This window comes from Schistocerca piceifrons, chromosome 1 (assembly GCF_021461385.2).
Source record: "Schistocerca piceifrons isolate TAMUIC-IGC-003096 chromosome 1, iqSchPice1.1, whole genome shotgun sequence".
Lineage (NCBI taxonomy): Eukaryota > Metazoa > Arthropoda > Insecta > Orthoptera > Acrididae > Schistocerca > Schistocerca piceifrons.
In genome coordinates, this window is record NC_060138.1 from 220,664,205 (window position 1) to 220,685,849 (window position 21,645).

Sequence of the window (21,645 nt, forward strand, 5' to 3'; positions counted from 1 at the left end):
TAAAAACTGATGAAAGTGACATAAGAGAGGGATGAGAAGTCTGAATGCTTATTAAGAAGTCTCATAATCGACGAGAACCCCAAATTAGCGATTGAATCACATCAAAAAATATTGCAGAAAAAAATTGAAGATTTAGTTGACGATGAAAGAGCCAAACATTAAAACAATCTGCAGACAGGATTCTCCGTTCTGTGCATCAAGAATCACTTTGTGCCATATTTGCAGGCCTTGAGAACGTCAAACTCATTGTTAAACTGTCAGTTGCAACATTTTTCGGCGGAACTGAACGAAGAGTATGGAGACTTTAGGTATTATTGCAAAGTACGTATTTTACGAGGAAGCCATGATCTGTGAAACAAGGTCTCCATACAACTGGACAGGGATGTCGTAAACAAGATCCTTCATGTGGCTCCACAAGAAAAGGTCCACAGGGGTTAAACAGCGGGATCGTGGTGGCCAAGCATGTAATCCACTTCGGCTGATGTACCTGTGTCCGTAGACTGCTTTCAAACGGCCGGCCGGAGTGGCCAAGCGGTTCTAGGCGCTACAGTCTGGAACCGCGCGACCGCTACGGTCGCAGGTTCCAATCCTGCCTCGGGCATGGATGAATGTGATGTTCTTAGGTTAGTTAGGTTTAAGTTGTTCTAAGTTCTAGGGGACTGATGACCTCAGAAGTTAAGTCCCATAGTGCTCAGAGCCATTTGCTTTCAGACGGTTTCGGACGCGCCATTATGCAGGAACCACAAATCGTGCCTAATGTACATTGACACATCCTCCAAAAACCACGCCATCATTTGTTGCAGGAACATCAAATATGTGGAACCGGTGAGGTGGAGAGGAAGAACGTACGGTCCAATCACATGACCATCGTAGATACCAGCCCAGAGATTCAAGCCAAAAGTGTGCCGAAACCTTCGTGTACACATGATTTTGGAGTTTTCTTTCTCCCAAATGTGGCTCTTTCGAGTGTTGAGAACGCCTTTCCTGTTGGAATGTGCTTCGCCACTGTACAAAATGCCTCGGAAACTGAGTAAAATTCACACAATGGTGCAAAAACAAACTACAGAAACTCACACCTAGCACAAAATCCGCCGGAAGTATGGCGTGTACCTCGTGACGGTGATACGGGTGAAATGGCTGTTCGTGCAGAGCGCGCTAGACAGATGAGTGAGAGATATGCAAGTCACGAGCAATGGCTCGAGTACTCGTCGATGTGTTCTCTGCAACTTGTGGAGCACTTCATCTTCCAATACAACAGTAGACCCCCTTCTTGGACCACCACAGTTTGCTCTGTTGCATGTGAACTTGCCACATTCCCGCTTCCATTCCTCTATTCTGGCCAATATGGAATTAGATGGAGCCTCACGATTTGGGAAGTACTCTTGGTACAGATGTTGAGCTTCTCTTCTATCACGGCGAACTTCGCCGTAAATTAACAACATATCAGTGTACTCTGCGAACATGTACTCCGGCATCCCTTTATAGCAGTGCTAGTCACCATAATGTAACTGACGCATCTCCAGGAAGCATGAAAACAAGCCAGATGGCAACAGAAGACATCACGTGACATGGAGTCACCATACTGTTAATGAATGTATGTAGCCTACCATAACAGGTGAACCGTGTAAGAAAAGTTGAGAAGTTTCTGACATGGAAGCGAATCGCTTCCGAACTTGCGTTCCAAAGTAAAACTCGATCCATTATGTCCTCACTACAACCTCTAGAAGAGTGTAAAGCGAAATGTGAAACACCATGTACAATATGAACAGCAAGATTCCCGACACACTTTTCTGGGGCACATCTAAAGCTGCTTCTGTATCTTACAATGACTCTCCAGCCAAGATACACTATGTGATCAAAAGTATCCGGACACTCCCCAAAACATACGATATTCATATTAGGTGCATTTTGCTGCCACCTACTGCCAGGTACACCAAATCAACTACCTCAGCAGTTATTAGACATCGTGAGAGAGCAGAATGGGCCGCTCCGCGGAACTCACGGACTTCAAACGTGGTGAGGTGATTGGGTGTCACTTATGTCATACGTCCATACGGGAGATTTCCACACTCCTAAACATCTCTAGGTCCACTGTTTCCGATGTGATAGTGAAGTGGAAATGTGAAGGGACACGTATAGCACAAAAGCGTACAGGCCGACTTCGTCTCTTGACTGACAGAGACAGCCGACAGTTGAAGAGGGTCATAAAGTGTAACACGCAGTCATGTATCGAAACCATCACAAAGGAATTCCAAACTGCATCAGGATCCACTGCAATGAATATGATAGTTAGGCAGAAGGTGAGAAGACTTGGACTTCATGGTTCAGCGGCTGCTCATAAGCCACACATCACGCCGCTAAATGCCAAACGACGCCTCATTTGGTGTAAGAAGCGTGAACATCGGACGGTTGAACAGTGGCAAAACAATGTGTGGAGTGACGAATGTGGCGATCCGTTGGCAGGGTGTGGGTATGGCGAATGCCCGGTGATCGTCATCTGCCACCTTGTGTAGCGGCAATACTAAAATTCGGAGGCGGTGGTGTTATGGTGTAGTCGTGTTTTTCATGGAGGGGGCTTGCACCTCTTGTTGTTTTGCGATGCACTATCACAGCACAGGCCTGCGTTGATGTTTTAAGCACCTTCTTGCCCCCTACTGTTGAAGAGCACTTTGGGGATGGCGTTTGCAACTTTCAACAAGATCGAGCACCTGTTCATAATGCACTGCTGGTGGCGGAGTGGTTACACGACAAAAACATACCTGTAATGGACTGGCCAGCACAGAGTCCTGACCTGAACCCTATAAAACACCTTTGGGATGTTTTGGAACGCCGACTTCGTGCTAGGCCTCAGAGGCAGACATCGATACTCTCCTCAGTGCAGAACTCCCTGAGGAATGGGCTTCCATTCCCCAAGAAACCTTCCAGCACCTGACTGGACGTATGCCTGCGAGAGTGGAAGCTGTCATCAAGGCTAAGGACGTTCCAAATTCACACTGATTTCCAGCATTATCGATGGACGGCGCCACGAACTTGTGTAAGTCATTTTCAGCCAGGTGATCTGATACTTTTGATCATATAGTATAACACGCTGCGTCCTCCTCACCAAAAAATTCTCATTCTGGATACAGGATTTGTTCGATACCACAACGATGCTACTTTCTGTAAAAAGGGTAGGGAGAGTAGGTGTGGTACTGAGTCACACGCTTGTCGGCAGTCAAGAAATAAAATGGCTCTGAGCACTATGGGACTTAACATCTGAGGTCATCAGTCCCCTAGACTTAGAAGTACTGAAACCTAACTAACCTAAGTACATCACACACATCCATGCCCGAGGCAGGATTCGAACCTGGGACCCTAGCGGTCGCGCGGTTCCAGACTGAAGCACCTAGAACCGCTCGGTCACAACGGCCGGCGGTCAAGAAACAATCCATCTCTCCGGTTGCGTTCATCCACGATATTCAGGACGTCATTAGAGAAAACTGCGAACACGGAATCAATGGTAGTTGACATATTGATCATTACATTCGAGATAATCCATCGCGTTTGAATTCAGAATATGTTCTAAGATTCTACAACAAATGGATGTCTAAAATACTTGACGCTAATGTTGTGGGTCATTGCTGCTACCGTTCTCGTAGGCAGGTTAGTAAGTTATTAAAAGTCAAGGAGATTATTATCCTTCAGAGAGTACCTCAGTACAGTATGGAATAAAATCGGTGAATCATATGTGAATCATGCGTTTTCGAAAAAATTGATGTAGGATTTAATTTTGTTTCATCTTCTGTCTTTTGCTCCATGTTTGCTCTCTCGAATGGATCTGCAGAAAAGGAAGTTTTGTATTTAGAAATGCACTTTGTTTCATTCGTTTCACAAACATTGTAATCCGTCCTACTAACCGTGTACTGTTTATATTTTCACAGCTAATTAAAATGTTGTAATTGGTCAGTTTGGAGGAGTGACGATTGCGGCCCATCACAGCGCTGTTGAATGTAATTTACATTAGCCTGCAACCTAAATTTCTGTTTATGAAATCAGATTATCATTACTGCTGTCATGCAAGTCATTTATTACATCGCAGTTTAATATTCACCGACCTTTTCCGCTCTCCAACGACGACTCCTGCATCTGATTTTTACAACAATCTGAGATCTTAGGTAACGGAATTTTACTTGACGCAGCAGGAGTTTCAGTTTTATCATTAATAGAAAATTCTATTTCTACATGCCCTTATCATACTCCTGCCGTCGTCAGTGTGATGTATTCCATCTCTCTAACAATGAAAACAAAGTAGATCCAGCTAAGGTTCAGAAAGTAAAGGCTGAGAGGAGTTGCCTCAGGGATACCAGAGAGGAAACACTTTCCGCCCAGAGATCGAAGATAACACTTGCTCCAGGTCGCTGCAGAGAACTGCACAGAGGGATGTCTCCGAGTACACGAGTGCAGAGGTCGAGCGGGATGCAGAACTCCCAGCCATTATTGCCGCCGTGTTCCACACATGCACCATTTAGCAGTGGCGAGCATGAGCCGGCGATACAGTCACTGAGTTGGAGACGAAGCAAGTTAATCTACATCAGGGTTTAGCTGCACAGTTTTCACCATCGCAGCCAGCTAATTGTTACCATAATGCACATCGGCGAATGTATTGGCATTTGAACTTACCTTTCCAAAGTCTTTCTACCCAGTCATTGGCCTTATCCGTGATATAGTTTCATAATATGTTTTCATGCGTCGATTTTCCTGTGCCAAGACTTAGTTCATTATTGCAATCCTTTGTCCACTTGCTAATTATTTTTGTGTTTGTTTTTGTGTTTGTTATTATAGTGACGACTAGTTTCCTTTTGTAGTCAAATGATTCTGTTCATTCATATTTCCCTGTAAGGTGTGGCATCTGTATTTTCATGTTTAATTGGGCCACTCCTAATAATTTTCATTCAGTAAGACGTGTCTGTCGCGCCACACTGTTTCTCTTAAGCTTGCATGATGTTACGGGGAGCTTCCCATCCTTGTAGGTCGCCAGAGAATAGACTAGTAGCATCTTAGCGGTATGTTAAGCAGCGCAGCTCACACCTCAGAGGGAGCAGACGGAAGAGGAGCTGAGGTGCTGCCAACAAGCGTATCCGGGCGCAAACCTAGGACGGAGCAACTTGTCGGCAAGAGGAATGGGGGAGGGGGTGATATCTGCAGACGGCGGATAGGACGGGCAGATCAGCAGGAATAACGACTGGGAAGGGAGATCAAAGCATTGGTCGGATCATCTGCGTGTGATAGCACTGTCGTGGCTAGCCAAACACTGTGGCCTTTGGACAGTGACAGCTGTTCCATCGTGATGAAGTCGGTGTTTTAAATCAAAATAGTTACAAAGATAAAATTATGGTCAGTATGTGAACGTAAAACTAGTAAGGAAGAGAATGGCGCAGTTCATACCTCGATCCAATTTTCTTCCGTTTTGACCCTTTAGTACGATTCTTTTTGCGAGTGCTGTATTGCAAAACAGCAAACAATATGACAATGACTACAAGACGGCCGGACCTGCAGCCTGCCCGTTATCGGGTGAAACAGCGGTGTTTACTACTGCACTGGACACAGCCTATCTTACTAAACGCACTTCTTCAACACATGAAAACTATATATACTCAAAACAGAAGACTCAACTTTTAATTTGAAACCTGTATGTCGAAAGGTTCGGGTTTAAAATGAGTACCTGTGCTTAAAGGTTAAACAGATTAGCAAACAATATGAAAATGGTAAGGCTTACTTCAAAGTAACCAACGTCTTAATTTCAATCGATAACCAAGGTGCGACTGGATCCAAACCCGTCCCTTTACTTTGACAAAAGACATGGTGACAGTTGACTGTTACTATTTTCATAGTTAAACTGATTGTCAGTTATTAAGACCGCTCTGAAGGAACGTCTTAAAACATTACTTGTGAACACTTATTACAAGAGAACTTACTCGGCGGGAGCACAAGATCCAGCTAAAATTCATCAATAATGGCCCGGTCTTTCAAACACAGAAACGAACAGCTTAGTACTACGGGTTGTTCAGATTATAACTAATGTCTGAGAAAGGCAATTACAATCAAAGAATTGTACTGGTTAACAGCTAAACCACAAGGTCCCGCTTTCGTTTAATGAAACTTGTGCCTCAGTACAATTGTTCCGGCTGTATTTACGACCAAGAGCTGATTAATTAGAACATTAATGATCGGGTACAAACCAGAAAGGAAAAGTAATATAATAGCGGGACAAATTTTCAAACGACAAGTAGTGGCTTAGTATTATACTATTGCCTATATTTACGACCAAAGAGCCGACCGGGTAAAACTCTGAAAGTCCAGTACAAACCAGAAAATAATAAGGAGGACATGTAGACAATGAAACAAATCACCACGAGGATTACGGAATGTTTATTAGCAAGCAGTTCCATGAATTCATGGTGCGCCACAGCGGTTACTGAGTGGTGCCGATGAAACCTAGGTAGAAGAGGGCAGCCAGGCCACGAACGGTCGTCAGACACGAATGTTGCCAACCAACTGACGGGATGTCGGCTTAGTGTTTGTAGTCAATGCTGACCCCGGTGAAATACTCAGGTATCTTCGCTCTGCGCAGGCCCTCCTTGGACATCTCATCGCTTTGGCCACTCGGACCTCGTGACCTCCTCTTATCGCGACTCTTCCGCCAATCCCCACACTTCGTGATTCCCCCTCGGACCAGTGAACCCCGTATATATATAGGGAAGCACAGACCTTCTAAGGACACAACCCAAATATACCAACTCTTCCTCATAGATATTGGCTATGGGGCAGCAAGAGGGATAGTCGATACTACATCCCTGCCTGTGGTGCCAGACTTCAATGGCGCCACAGCTCATGGTCCAGTACCTCACTCACGATATCACGGCCCGAGTATTGGTCCTCGCCGCCCCCAAAGCCACCAACTTATTAGGAATGTATCTTTTCCCTTACTGGGCCCCGAGATACATGACTCAGGCCCGACCGTCCACTCATTGTCAGCAGACAATCACTTGCAGCAACTTCTCGATGACTTCCCAGATGTGTTCTCTGCCACATCTCCGGGTGTCTCCTGGTTCAAAGCCCATGTCGAACTCTTCCCCTCAGTGATCCCAAAGTTCCACAAGGCTCACTTGGTACCATTCACCCTCTATTACAAGCCCCAGAAGGAGCTCCGTCGTCTAGAGGCTGAGGGTATTCTGACCCTGGTCCATCATAGTTGTAGGGCTACACCCATTGTGGTCCTTGAGAAGACCTTACCCTCCAGGCACTGATACACCACGTTCGGATGGGTGGATGTTGGACCATCGTCAGCTGCCACACCTGGAGGTCCAGGCCTACTGGCACCACTGCTAGGGCTTGTCTGTCAGAGATGGTTCCTCCTCATCTTGGGTGATAATGATCGTTGGCAGGTGGTGCTGCTTCCCTCCCTCCACTAGAAGGCCTTAGAGCTCCTGCATGTTGGTCATTGGGGGATTGTCCTGACGAAACAGCTTGCCTGCCAGCATGTTACTGGAGGGCAATGAACGCTACCATCACCCACATGGTGGCGTCATGTCCCTCTTGTCAACAGCATCAGTCGGAACCCACTCACCATCTGTTCCTGTGGCCTCCTCCTCCTTCTCTTTGGTCCCATTTGCACTTGGTTTTCGTGGGCCCATTCCTTGGCTCCTCCTCGCTTATCCTTGTGGATGCAGGCAGTGGGTTTCATTATGTCATCTGCATGTCCTCCACGACATCCTCCCATATCATGCAAGCTCTTTCCCACATCTTTGCCACTGAGGGAATTCTGGAGTCGTTGGTGGCCGACAAGAGCCATCAATTTATGTCTGCTGAATTTACCTCCATCTGTACCACCCTGGGCATCCAGTTGATTCATATCACTCTCTTTCATCCAGCATCTAATGGCTTAACTGAACAGTTTTCCATACAGTCGAAGCCCAGATGTCAACATTGCGTCCCCAACACTACCTGGACGACGCCCTTACTATCTTTCTTTCCTCCTACCAGTCGACTGTACAGGTTGAGTCATCCCCATCTGAAAACCTTCATGGCTGCCCTCATAGGTCCCCCTTGTCGCTCCTGTTTCCATCTTCTCCCCACCCGTCTCCTCCACATTTGGAAAAGCCCCATTTCTCTCCAGGATCCGGTCTGGGCGATGGTGTTCACCTCGAATCGTCCCCAGCAGCTCCCAGCCAGGGTGTCGCTCATGAGCTGTGCTATGGCGGCAGTCACCCTCGACGACAGCACAGTGTGCCAGAAGCACACCAACCAGCTTCGCCAATGACATGGTCTGCAGCCAGCTCTTCTGCCCCCTCCATGGCTACTGGCCCTCAGGGATGATGGTGCTCCTCTCCCTGCCCAACCACCACCTCCACCATCGCCACTGGTCACATCCCAGGCAGACACTCTGGCAGAGGTCCTGACACCCACAGAGATTTATCCTGTGCCTGCAACAGCCCCTGGTCTCCTCCTGGGGAGGTGTGGGGGGAGGAACGTCTGCTGTGGGCGCCTACTTCATACATCATAGCGCTTACTGCATCGGCATCCCACTTCACATCCTACCAACACGGGATGCCTGCATTACAGGGCGTATATTCACCAGGAAAAACTATCTCGTTTGTGTGGTCACACAAATATTCACCGGCGGCCACAACACAGCACTACACCAGGTCTCCACCAGTGGCCGCCAGTTCGCAGAGTCTGAAGAACACCGTCACCAGAGGTCGCAGCTAGCCCAGGAACTACTTTTATAAGCCAGGCACGTGATCACAAATAGATCCTGCATATACATCCGCTTCACGGGCTTTAGAGGGCGGCACACTGCCCGCAAAGGGTAGTTCGATACACCGCTTGGAAGTGTACAGAGCTGCCACCCCGGCAGCAACGGCCAGAAGGCCTCTTCTAGCTGGCCGATCTCTTGCGGACGGACTTGGTATGTTTGACAAACCTCTTGACCTTGTACAATTATTTCATTGTGATCTTTACACGTGAGAGACGGATATTTTCTATTATTGATTGTTATTTTATATTTGTGACGATCCGCAGTTGGGATCGAGCCTGTTGTTCTTTTGGATATTGTATTATTGTTTCATTTTGGTGAGTCCAATAAATTGTTTTCGGACTTGTGTTTTCCGCATTTACATTCTGCTAGCGCTGATACTTCAGATGGAATGGTACATATCATTAAAGCTGATAGGAAGAGAAGCTTAAGAGTTTTTGGAGATAATTAAGATAATAAGTAGGACATCAATACATTTGCTTAGTTATCTTACGTTTTTATACTTTTACATTATGGTTTATGATACATGTTAGTTTTTTGTAGCAAAGGAGATTGTTTAATTCCATCTTACGTGGTATTTAATGAAGATAATTTTCAGTGAAATTATAAAACTTACAAAGCTGCACAGAAGTTTACTTTTACTTAAATGGCGACCAGTTTGGGACTAAAGACTATTATCAAGCAATCTACATAAGGCCTGCCGTAACACTATGTGTATTTACATTGGCCACATTGTTTTTCAAAATGGCTCTGAGCACTATGGGACTCAACTGCTGAGGTCATTAGTTCCCTAGAACTTAGAACTAGTTAAACCTAACTAATCTAAGGACATCACAAACATCCATGCCCGAGGCAGGATTGGAACCTGCGACCGTAGCGGTCTTGCGGTTCCAGACTGCAGCGCCTTTATCCGCACGGCCACTTCGGCCGGCTACCACATTGTTTTTAGGAGTGGCTAAGGGCAGCTTACTATATACATATGACAATCCAGTGCTGGGTACAGCAAAACAATGTTACGTAAGCACTGAACATCGTTATGTACATTGTCTTGTAAACGTAGCACTTGATGCACTAAATAACAATGTTAGGCACCTAACGGTGCTCAATGCTCATGTAACACTGTTTTGCTGCATGCAGCACATGACTGTAATATGCATATAGTTGCACTTAACCACTCATAAAAGCAGTGTTGTCAGCGCAGACACACGTGGAGTTATTGAAAGGCTAATGTGGATAGCTTGATAATTGATTTAAGTCCGAAACTTGTCGCTACTTAATAAAAGCAAATTTCTGTGCAACTTTGACGGCTTTGTAATTTCATTGATTCATAGTAAGTTGCTGCCTATTGACATCCAGCATCCTGGAAGTGACTGAATATTAATTTATTTACTTTATTCACCCTAGCAAGGTAACTTTTTAACCGGGTATTCCATTATTTGTCTTTGTTATATAATATGTAAATTAAAAATTCGTTCTTGTTTTTGTTTATTTATTGTTTTCTTTAAAATTATTTAATATTTGTATTATAACGAAAATGTTTTTATTTTTTATTTTCAGTAAAATAACGTAATATTCTACTTTTAGTTACATGCATCATTATAAGTTTCATTTAATTAATATTAAATCGTTATTTCAATTCATACATTCTCAGAAATCATGGGGACCTATTTTTTCTACGGATAAAGGAAATTACTATACATTAAAAATTTTATGGTAATATAACTAATTATTTTATACTATATGTATTGTGGTATCGTCCAGTCATCGCAGTACTACGCCTAAATCGGCTACGCATATCGATACCACAAACGTTAGTGAGGGCTCGCTACAATCCACAACGACCAGCGACAAGCGCTGCTGAAGACCACGCCGGTACCCCAGCACTGAATTGCCCTCGCACTGAGGACAATATACAACTACGCTCGGAAGAGCTCTGTCCAGTTCGTGACCTTGTCTCACGGAGTCAACGTCATCGTGTAGGACGTGACAGTTAAAAGTTTCTCATGGCCTGTACTGTTGTAAATGTCGAACATTGAACCTCAAGAGAACAGTTCATTACATAGTGCACCAAGTGATCCATTCTCAGTGACAGTTGTAAATATTCAAGGACTCCTGTGGCAAAAAAGTGGCTCAAAATTATGTAAAGCTTTTAATCGTTAATGTTATAAAGTGAACTACTATTGCATGTGTTCTAGTTTCGTGAACCTCGTCCCAGAGTAATCACACAACCCACAGTAATGTCCAGACGATTGTAGTGTCGTATGCTTATAACGTAAATGATATCATAAATACAGTTGTTTAGTTGATATAAACAGTAGCACCTTGTTGCAATATGGCCGCTATTGCTGGTAATATCCACTTGGCAGCTTCCATTTCCATTGCCTGTCAGTCACAGAATTAAGCGCTGTTCACTGCTATTGGATTTTGTCAGATTTCTGATGACACTCAGTATTTATAGTGAACAGGGCATAATATTGTAGCCGACAGGCAACGAACTAAAAGATGCAACGTATATATTAAAACCAATACCATCAAAAATACCGCAAGAATCGAACTCCAGTACCCACTATCCCACAACACCATGCATACCTCACCTGAAGATGAACCTGGAATGGTTCCAAAACTTTACTTTCTGAAAGAAAAGTGAAGCCCACAGAAGGTGATGATGCTTCACGAGTTGAGACGATATGTATGATATACAAATGATAACAAAGTCGAGTCAGGTTTAAAAGAGCCTGACAGTTGACTTATCAGTACTTTATTGCACTACCTATGACCTGGATGCATGCATTGATTCGGTTGAGAAGGATGTCTAAACTTGCTGTATCATCTCCTAAGGCAAGCTGGCCCAAAACCGTTGTAACTGGACCTTGGTAGTCGGCCCCCATTAGCTGAGTGGTCAGCGCTGCGGAATGCCACGCCAAGTGTCCCGGGTTCGATTCCGGCTGGGGTTGGAGATTTTCTCCGCTCAGGGACTGTGTGTTGTGTTGTCCTCATCATTTCATCCCCATCTCCGACGCGCAAATCGCCCAATGTGGCGGCGAATGCAGTAAGTACTTGATCTCGGCGGCTGAACTTCCCCGAATGGAGGACTCGCGGCCAACAATGCCGTACCCCTATTTCCATTTGGACCTAGGTGTCTTCGATGCTTTCACCGTGACGGACCGAGGTGGTCCCACACATGTTGTATCGCGGACATATCTGGGGAGCTTGCTGGCCGCGGGAGTACCTCAACATCACAGACAGTTCTGAGTGTTGTACTGCGTGTGGACGAGCATTTTCCCGTTGAAAAATGGCACCACGATACTGCCACATCAGAAGTAACACATAAGGAGTCAAGACGCCTATGTCGTATTGCTGTGTCGCCAGAGTTCCTTCAGTCACTACCAGCCGTGCCTTGGATGTCTCGCCATAGCAAGACGCCGGGAATAGCACATCTCTGCGTCTGCAAAGCAATGGAAGAATGGTAAATCCGCCCAGGTCGCCGCCACACTCGCCAACGATAGTCATCCACGGTGAACCGTGATTTGACTTTCAAAGCTTTCTCTTAAGAATTTACTTTATTTACTAGCGATTCATCAAGAAAGTTAACACATTTAATAACACTATGTGACCGTGGAAGTAGTTGCCAGGGAGTAAATGATGAAATCAAAATGAAATTGCTTTTAACAAATGGGAATTTTATTCCTAAAACCTTTCCTTTTTAAGAAACAGATTTAAAATTATAAGCAGAAAGCACCCTCTAAACATCAAGTTACAATTTATTCAGAGGCAGAAAGAACAAATTTTGACAGTATGAGCTTTCGGGCTGAGATGCTTGCTACTCCCTTTTGACAAGGCCGTAGTCACGACCGCTCACAACAACCTCTGAAAGACTACACTGGTGCAAATCTGCAACACACCAGATTACTTTAAACTAAAAATTTTAACAACTCACACAAACTATGCACCCCGTAGGAGGGATGGAAATGGTACAAAACACTCATATTAAAAAAAAAAGAAACTTGCCACCGAAAGTGCAGAAAAGTCTTACGGTGGATGGGTGGCAACTTTATATACTAAAATGACCATTTAAATAAAAGCCCATAAAATGCAATCTTACATAAAACTATACAAGGTTGGCCAAACATGCTCTACAGTACACATATACCGCCTCTCAAGATGATAGGCACGATAAAAACATATTTCAGGAATGAGGCCGTTACACTTCAAGCAATAAATTCGTTAACATACCGAATCCGACAAACATGACAGAGGCAGGTATTAACGTACGGCAGATTGATAGGGCGATTACCGAACAACTCGAACAGCAGGTTGCTCTAACCCGACCCTACTCCGCAAGGGAAAAACGGACCGCCCAATTCATAAATAACCACCTTCCCGCGGGTGAGCAAACGGAGAAGAATTGTGGGACGACCCCAAAACAAAGCGGCTGGTGACCTCACCAAGAAAACAAGTAGAATTTAACAAGTAAATGAAACAACATATCACAAGTCACTTAACTTCTAATAAACTACGATTTCTAGCGAGGACCTGGCGCAGCACCAGCAAAATGCTCTCCCTAGCCGTCCGCTGCCAGCCGCTTCAACGGACGCAGGAAGGCCGATCTCCAGTCTCACGGCGTCGTAGCTTGCACCGGCCAGACTGATGTCGTGGGTTGACTCCTGTTGCACTCGTGTCGGCTGTGAAGCCACTACCCCTCGCTATACGGCGCGGCCCACTGGACTCACGTGGTGACCTCACATGCGCCGACGCTCAAGGCGGATAAGTCATCTTCTGTCCCAGTGCTCGACCGACCGACCGATCGATCCAACCGCCAATAACCGTAGCCAGAGCAACTCGAGCAGACTGGCGGCCTAACGCGCAGACTCAGATTCAGGAACTAAGCCCCCGACCGGGCGACCACTCGTTGAGTTCTCTCACTGCGCCACAAATTCGGACGAGAGACAGACTAGCAAGCTGGGGACGAGAGACTGACCCCAGACTGACCCCAGACTGACTCCAGACTCACCCAGACTGACCAACTGCCACTGGAGAGCTTATAGCGCCCCTTAAATACACGTGAACAGGCAACCTTTCCCCTTTCCCGCCAGAGGGAGACAACAAAGCTGCGATTGCCACAGCGGCGCCAGCGCCAGAAGCGGAGGGCGACTGCTTCGCATTACGCGCTGCGGCGCGCTCTTAAAAAGAGCAATTTTTACCACGGCTCACACGGTACTACGGACTTGCAGTTATTCACTGAACACAATTTGATAGCAATCATCAGTAGTCATGCTTCCCTGTCACGGCACCAACCCAAACGCAGCACGGTGCACAGTACGACGATGCTGCCTTGTGGTGGTCAGACGTGATCCTCTGGAACTTTGACGACGAGTATGTCAAAATTTCAAATGGCTCTGAGTACTATGGGACATATCTGAGGTCATCAGTCCCCTAGAACTTAGAACTACTTAAACCTAACTAACCTAAGGACATCACACACATCCATGCCCGAGGCAGGATTGGAACCTGCGACCGATGCGGTCGCGCGGTTCCAGACTGAAGCGCCTAGAACCGCCACACCGGCCGGCGACGAATATGTACGCCTCCGAGTTTCCATGCAGTTCAACAATGGGCGACTGTCACATCAAAATGCCCTACAAAACTGGATCGTTTTGTAAGTAATGCAGCCCCGTTTCTTCTCACCCAATTTCGGTTGAAAAAACGCGGGATTTATCATGGACATCCTGGAAAATTGCCCCTTCAGCCCCTAAAGTTTCATGAAATTCCGAGAGGTGAGGGCGCTATACGCAACCTTCAAAATGGCGTTCAACAGAGGTGCGTTCCAAGCAGAAAGCTGTCACTGAGTTTCGTTTGGCGGAAAACCAGAGCATCAGAGGTATTCATAGGCGCTTGCAGAATGTCTACGGGGCCTGTCGGTGAACATGATCACGGGGAGTCATTGGACGAGGCGTCTGTCGTCATAGCAACAGGGTCGTCCAAACCCGTCCAGTCTCGCACAAGCCAGCTGGCCGCACACAGCACTGATTGCTGCAATGTAGGAACGTGCGGACACTCTCATTCGAGATGATTGGCCGATCACAACCAAACACCCCTTTCGTTAACTGGACGTTTGTAGTGGAAGAGCTGACAGACTCGTCCATCACCAAGGGTACTGAAAGGTGTGTGCCCATTGGTTTCCTCGCCTACTAATAGGTGAACAAAAAGAGCAACAAAGGACCATCCGTGCGGAGTTTCTTGCGCGTTGCGAGACTGATCATCACAGATGATGATACAGGGGTTCATATTTTCGATCCGAAAACAAGACGATAATCCATGGAGTAGCCTCCAACAACTCTTCTTCGAAGAGTTCAAATCCGAACCTTCAGCCGGTAAAGCGATGGCGGCGTTCTTCTGGGACTCTGTATGAGGGAGACATACTCGTAAAACAGAATAGCCCGGTTTTATGTCTCCCTCATGATGCAACAATCAACTCTGAAGTGTTTTGTGTTACCTTCAGGAAATTAAAGAAACGATTTCAGCCTATCTGCCACCACAAAAATGCAAACGTACGTCCCCTTCTCCATGTTGATTTAAGGCTTCAGGAAATTCTGTGCACCCAAGGGAAGATCACAAAACTTCACTGGACTACTCTTCTTCCTCCGCCCTACAGCCCATATCTCGATTATTTCGACTTCCAATTGATTGGTCCAATGAAGGACACATGCCCCGGGGAGCAGTTCTTGGATGATACGAGGTTACTAATGCTGTAAGACGTTGAGTTCGACCAGTAGAGTGGTACGTTACGAGCATTCGGGCCCTGCCAGTAAGTTGGTGTAATGTACTGCACGGAGGTTATGTATGGTTCTGTAGCAAAATGACTGGGGAATAATACGCTGTATTAGAATCCTGAGTAAGACCAACCTACTTACAGACAGAACTTTGTTGCATTACTTACTGAACGCCCCTCGTACACGTATGTATACATACATCAATTTTTATCATATGTATCGATTGAAATAAAGTCACGGGGTTTCTCAATATTAATGATGGATGAACGCAATGAGATAATTATTTTGAGAAGAATGGTTAGCGTCAAGAAGTGGTCAGATGAAAGGAAAGATACTGTCTGAGGGAAGTGGAGACACATTAGTAGTAAAACTCGAATCTTTAACATTGCCCAAGATAAACTCAAAATGCTATTTTGTCTAAAACTGACATAGTGAGACCGTGGTTGTGTACAATTAATGTAGGTTAATTCTTACAAAGAAGAGGACAGCAACCAGCCACTATTGATGCTGCTGTTTATTTAAGTAAATACCGCCGTAACCGGTTTCGAACTGGCAAGTTCATCATCAGACGGCTGTTCACATGATTTGCAAGATACACTGCACGTAATCGTGTTTTCGATTTTTATTCTTCCACTGCGGCGAAATATTCTTGGTGTGTTGGCGCCATCGAAAATTCCGCGCGATTTTGTTGCGAAGTTCCAGGATCGTATTTATCAAATATTCCAAAATATGTCCAGCGCTTATCTAATTTGTAAGTCACCATATTGTGCAAAGCACCACACACACACACACACACACACACACACACACACACACACACACACACACACACACACACAGACACACCAAAAAGTATCTGCCACATTTGTATTTGTAAATCTGCAATCTCTGTGATAACTTCACATGTGGCAAATACTTTTTGGTGTGTGTGTGTGTGTGTGTGGTGCTTTGCACAATATGGTGACGTACAAGTTACGTAAGTGCTGGATATATTTTGGAATATTTGATAAATACTATCCTGCAACTTCGCAACAAAATCGCGCGGAATTTTCGAAGTCACCAGCACACCAAGAATATTTCGCCACAGTGGAAGAATATAAATCAAAAACTGACGATTATGTAAAAAAAAAAGTGTGTGTGAAATCTTATGGGACTTGACTGCTAGGGTCATCAGTACCTAAGCTTACACACTACTTGTCATAAGGACAAACACACACACCCATGCCCGAGGCAGGACTCGAACCACCGCCGGGACCAGCCGCTCAGTCCACGACTGTAGCGCCTCAGACCGCTAGGCTAATCCCGCGCGGCGACGATTATGTAAAGCAGGGCTTCCCAACCTTTTCAGCTGGCGGACCCCTTCTTCAGTCGAAAATCCATGGCGGACCCCTAGTCAGTCAAGAGCACAGTAACTTCAAATTTCAGAGCGAAACCCATGGGAACTGACAGCTTCTCAATGCAGATGCCATGTTCCCAATGACCCCTCCCCCCCTCCAGTATCAATAATCTTTGGTTTAGAGATGAATGAAAACAACTTGAAATTAACGATCCCATTTGAATTCCCACTGTATCCAGACACTTACTAGTGGATTTACTCCCTTTGTTCAACACACTATAGCATGATAAAAATTACTTGGTAATTGAAATTTCACACGATGGAGCTTTCTTCCTCCAAGAGCAATCAACGTCACGTCCAAACTGTTCGCTGTTGACAAGCTGTCGCTTATGGGCTGTTCACTTCCATTATTTGGCTACTGTTGTGTAAGGAGCATGCATATTTCGTAACGGTCGTGGGTGTCTGTGGTTTTTAGTGAAATCCGAAGAAAAATGTTCAAATGTATGTAAAGTCTTTCTTTGGTCGTCCTCCCTCCTCATTCATTTCAACTGGAAACTTCCCTTGTTGTGGAGGCGATGGAGAAACTGCACCCTTCTTCAATGATCCTGACTTCAGCCACCGATCCATGTTAGAAGTAATAAACTGGTCGAAAATCGACTTATGAAACAGGTAGTGCACTGACAAGGCAAGTTTAACATTTAATTATGCCTGGGGCCGCATAAGTGCCAGCGAGCGCTGTGATTGGTCGACAAAGGTTTCAGCGCATCTAGCGTCGTGAGCCAGCGCACAAACGACCCCTGTATTGTTGCTAAACAGTCGATCAGAGAAGCCGCATTCTCCGGCACTAAACTGTGTATACGTTCTCACTTAGGACCGCAAAGGCTGCTTGGGGATACGACCTGAAGTAAAAGTACACATGTTTTTCACACGGAAAAAAAGGTGATGACTTTGATTTTCACATTTTAATTCAATAATTTTACTCATTATTTTACACGATTTGGTGAAAGGTGGCCACGGACCCCTTGAAAGAGCTGGCGGACCCCTAAGGGGTGCGCGGACCACAGGTTGGGAAGCCCTGATGTAAAGTGTATCTTGCAAATCATGTGAACAGCCGTCTGATGATGAACTTGTCAGTTCGAAACCGGTTACGGCGCAATTTACTTAAATAAATAGCAGTATCAATAGTGGCTGATTGCTGTCTGCTTCTTTGTAAGAATCAACCTACATTAAACTCAAAATGACTGTAGCACGGGTAGAACAAATATCTGACGCGCGTGTTCGCCACTGCGCCCTTAACGCAACGTTACGTGAGAGCTAGACGGGAGCTGGCGCGTCAGTGTCAAGTGGCGCATTTTTGTCGCGGCGCTGCGAGTGTGGCGGCGCCGGCCTAGGGGTGGAGAGGCGCAACAGGTGCCGGCAGCGGGCTGGGCCGCGCCGCGGCGCGCTCCGTGTGTCCCGGCTGTTTCTTTGGCTCTTTTTGGGGGGCGGCGGCGCGGCGTGGCCTCGCCGCCCCCGCCGCTGAATGAATCGGGCTCCGCAGCTGGGGAGGCCGCGGCGCGGGGAGAAAAATTGAGCGCGTCGACCCCGGGAGCCGGCGAGCAGAGTAACTACACGGCTGCCTGCAGGCGGGGGGCGGGTGTGGGTGGGCGACCGCCAGCGGCGCGGCTCTGCCGCTGTCCCACTATACCTCGCTTCCCACGGATACGTGAGCGGCACGCGACGGTTATAAAACGGTGTACAGTTCAGGCAAGGTAACAGCCCGCCAGAGCATTTCCTGATTCTTATTTAAGGCAGGCCCCTTTTAATTATACAGGGTGTAACGGACATAAGTGCACGAATTTCTACTGGTGACTGAGGACAGTGTACCTGTTGTGTTGGCAGAAGAGCCAACACCGTGTTACTAGTGGGGGCCGAAATGCACGCGTTTTAGCTCAGGCAGGCTGGTGTGAATAGGGAAGGGCTCTACTGACGTGAGGTCTGGAACATGACAGGGAATTAGAATTCAGAAACCGGCCGTAATTAGTTTGATACTTAGCTTTAATCCATTAATGATGAACGTCGCTCTTGACGGTACATGATTCACAATATTATCTGTTCAGAATAGTAACTGAATATGGCGCGTTGCTACGTCGTAGCAAATGACGTAGGTGAAGGCTGTGGTAAACTGTCGTCTCGGCAAATGAGAGCGTATGCAGGCAGTGAACCATCGCTAGCAAAGTCGGCTGTACAACTGGGGCGAGTGCTAGGGAGTCTCTCTAGACTAGACCTGCCGTGTGGCGGCGCTCGGTCTGTAATCACTGATAGTGGCGACACGCGGGTCCGACGTATACTAACGGACCGCAGCCGATTTAAAGGCTACCACCTAGCAAGTGTGGTGTCTGACGGTGACACCACAGTACTCAACAACATTACATCACTATTTACGTCACTTGCAAATTAGTAATTATAGTTATCATGAGTCGTATGTTTTTAGATTGGTTAATACCACCAAGTACTTGCAAGAGCAAGCCATTAATAGGAGAGAGGATATTAGTGTTTAATTTCCTGTCTACAAGGACGTCATTAGAGACGGAGTACAAGCTAATGTCAGGGAAGGACTTGGGCCTTGCCTTTCAAACCGAACCATCCCAGCATTTCCAAGAAGCGATTTAGGGAAATCACGGAAAACCTAAATGAGGATTGGCGGACTTGGGCTTGACCCGTCGCCCTCTCGAACGGGCGCCCAACGTTCTAACCACTGCGTTACCTAGCTCGTTCGCAAGCCGTTGATGCTTTTTTGCTCCGCACGGATACAGATGTGGTAAACGACAGCTGTAAAACGGTGTACAGCTCAAGCAATCTAACTGTCTGCCAAAACATTTCGTAACTGTTGATAAGGCAGGCCGTTTTTAATTACGCACTGTGTATAGGATATAAATGCCAATGTTACAGTTGGTGACAGAGAACAGTGTACTATTGTTGTTGTGGTGGTGTTCAGTTCTGAGACTGGTTTGATGCAGCTCTCCATGCTACCCCATCCTGTGGAAGCTTCTTCATCTCCCAGTATACTGCAACCTACATCCTTCTGAATCTGCTTAGTGTATTCATCTCTTGGTCTCCCCCTAAGATTTTTACCCTCTACGCTGCCCTCCAATATCAAACCGGTGCCTGAGAACATGTCCTACCAACCGATCCCTTCTTCTAGTCAAGTTGTGCCACAAGCTCCTCTTCTCCCCAATTCTATTCAATACCTCCTCATTAGCTACGTGATATACCCATCTAATCTTCAGCTTTCTTCTGTAGCACCATATTTCGAAAGCTTCTATTCTCTTCTTGTCCAAACTATTTATCGTCCATGTTTCACTTCCATACATGGCTACACTCCATACGAATACTTTCAGAAACGACTTCCTGACACTTAAATCTATACTCGATGTTAACAACTTTCTCTTCTTCAGGAACGCTTTCCTTGCTATTGCCAGTCTACATTTTATATCCTCTCTACTTCGACCATCATCAGTTATTTTGCTCCCCAAATAGCAAAACTCCTTTACTACTTTAAGTGTCTCATTTCCTAATCTAATTCCGGCAGCATCACGCTATTTAATTCGACAACATTCCATTATCCTCGTTTTGCTTTTGTTGATGTTCATCTTATATCCTCCTTTCAAGACCCTGTCCATTCCGTTCAACTGCTCTTCCAGGTCCTTTGCTGTCTCTGTGTACTAAACAACCTGAAATCAGTATTTACATCATTTACAGTCTAGTGATTATAGAAATTACAAGTCGTGTGTTTTTAGGTTGGTTAGTACCTCCTTGTACCTGTAGCAAAAGTAGGCCTTTAATGCTTATTTGCTCCTCACGGATATATAGGTGATACGTGACGGCTGTTGAAATGGTGTTCAACTCAGGCAAGCTAACTGTCTGCCAAAGCATTTCTTAACGCTTATTAAAGACAAGCCACTTTTAATTATACGTGGAATAACGGACATAAGTACGGATATCTCTACTGGTGACTGAGGACAGTGCACTCAACAACATTACATCAGTATTTACGTCATTTGCAAACTAGGAATTATAGCTGTTACAAGTCATATGTTTTTAGGTTGTTTAGTATCTCATAGTATGTGTGACAAGAGCAATCCATTATGGCTTATTTTCCCCTGGGCAGCAGCTCAGGTGTTCAAGTGCGAACGCGTCGACACGCTGATAAAATCGTCGTATCCGACGAGCTGTTCCTTTACTATACACATTACACAGTACAGTAAAATGTGTTTACGTCCTACCCCATTTTGCACACTCAGGTGCAAAGAGTAAAATGGGTCAAATGGCTCTGAGCACCATGGGACTTAACTTCTGTGGTCATCAGTCCCCTAGAACTTAGAACTACTTAAACCTAACTAACCTAAGGACATTACACACATCCATGCCCGAGGCAGGACTCGAACCTGCGACAGTAGCAGTCGCGCGGTTCCGGACTGAGCGCCTTAACCGCGAGACCACCGCGGCCGGCTGGAAAGAGTACATTGAAGGCCACTATGACGGGGAGGGCTTGTCTGATGACGTAATGGAAGAAGAAACAGCACTCGATACGGAAAAGAGAGAGGATGCAGTATTAGAATACGAATTTAAAAGAGCATAGTACTACGTAAAATAAAATAAGGCAGAAGGGATAGATCACTCTCCATTGGAATTTGTAAAATGAAAGTGGCAACCAAGCGACTATTCACGAAAGTGTGTACAATGTATGACTTTCGCGATGTGAC

At 45.8% G+C, this 21,645-nt stretch overlaps 1 protein-coding gene across 1 annotated transcript in view; it reads left to right on the top strand.

Moving 5' to 3' along the window:
• Positions 1-21,645, top strand: part of LOC124802727 (protein SOGA3-like) — a 99,374-nt gene that overhangs the window by 35,555 nt on the left and 42,174 nt on the right. The window contains exon 2 of the mRNA XM_047263736.1: positions 18,219-18,503. Within this exon, the coding sequence (XP_047119692.1) occupies positions 18,219-18,503 (285 nt within the window). The remainder of the gene's footprint in view (positions 1-18,218; positions 18,504-21,645) is intronic.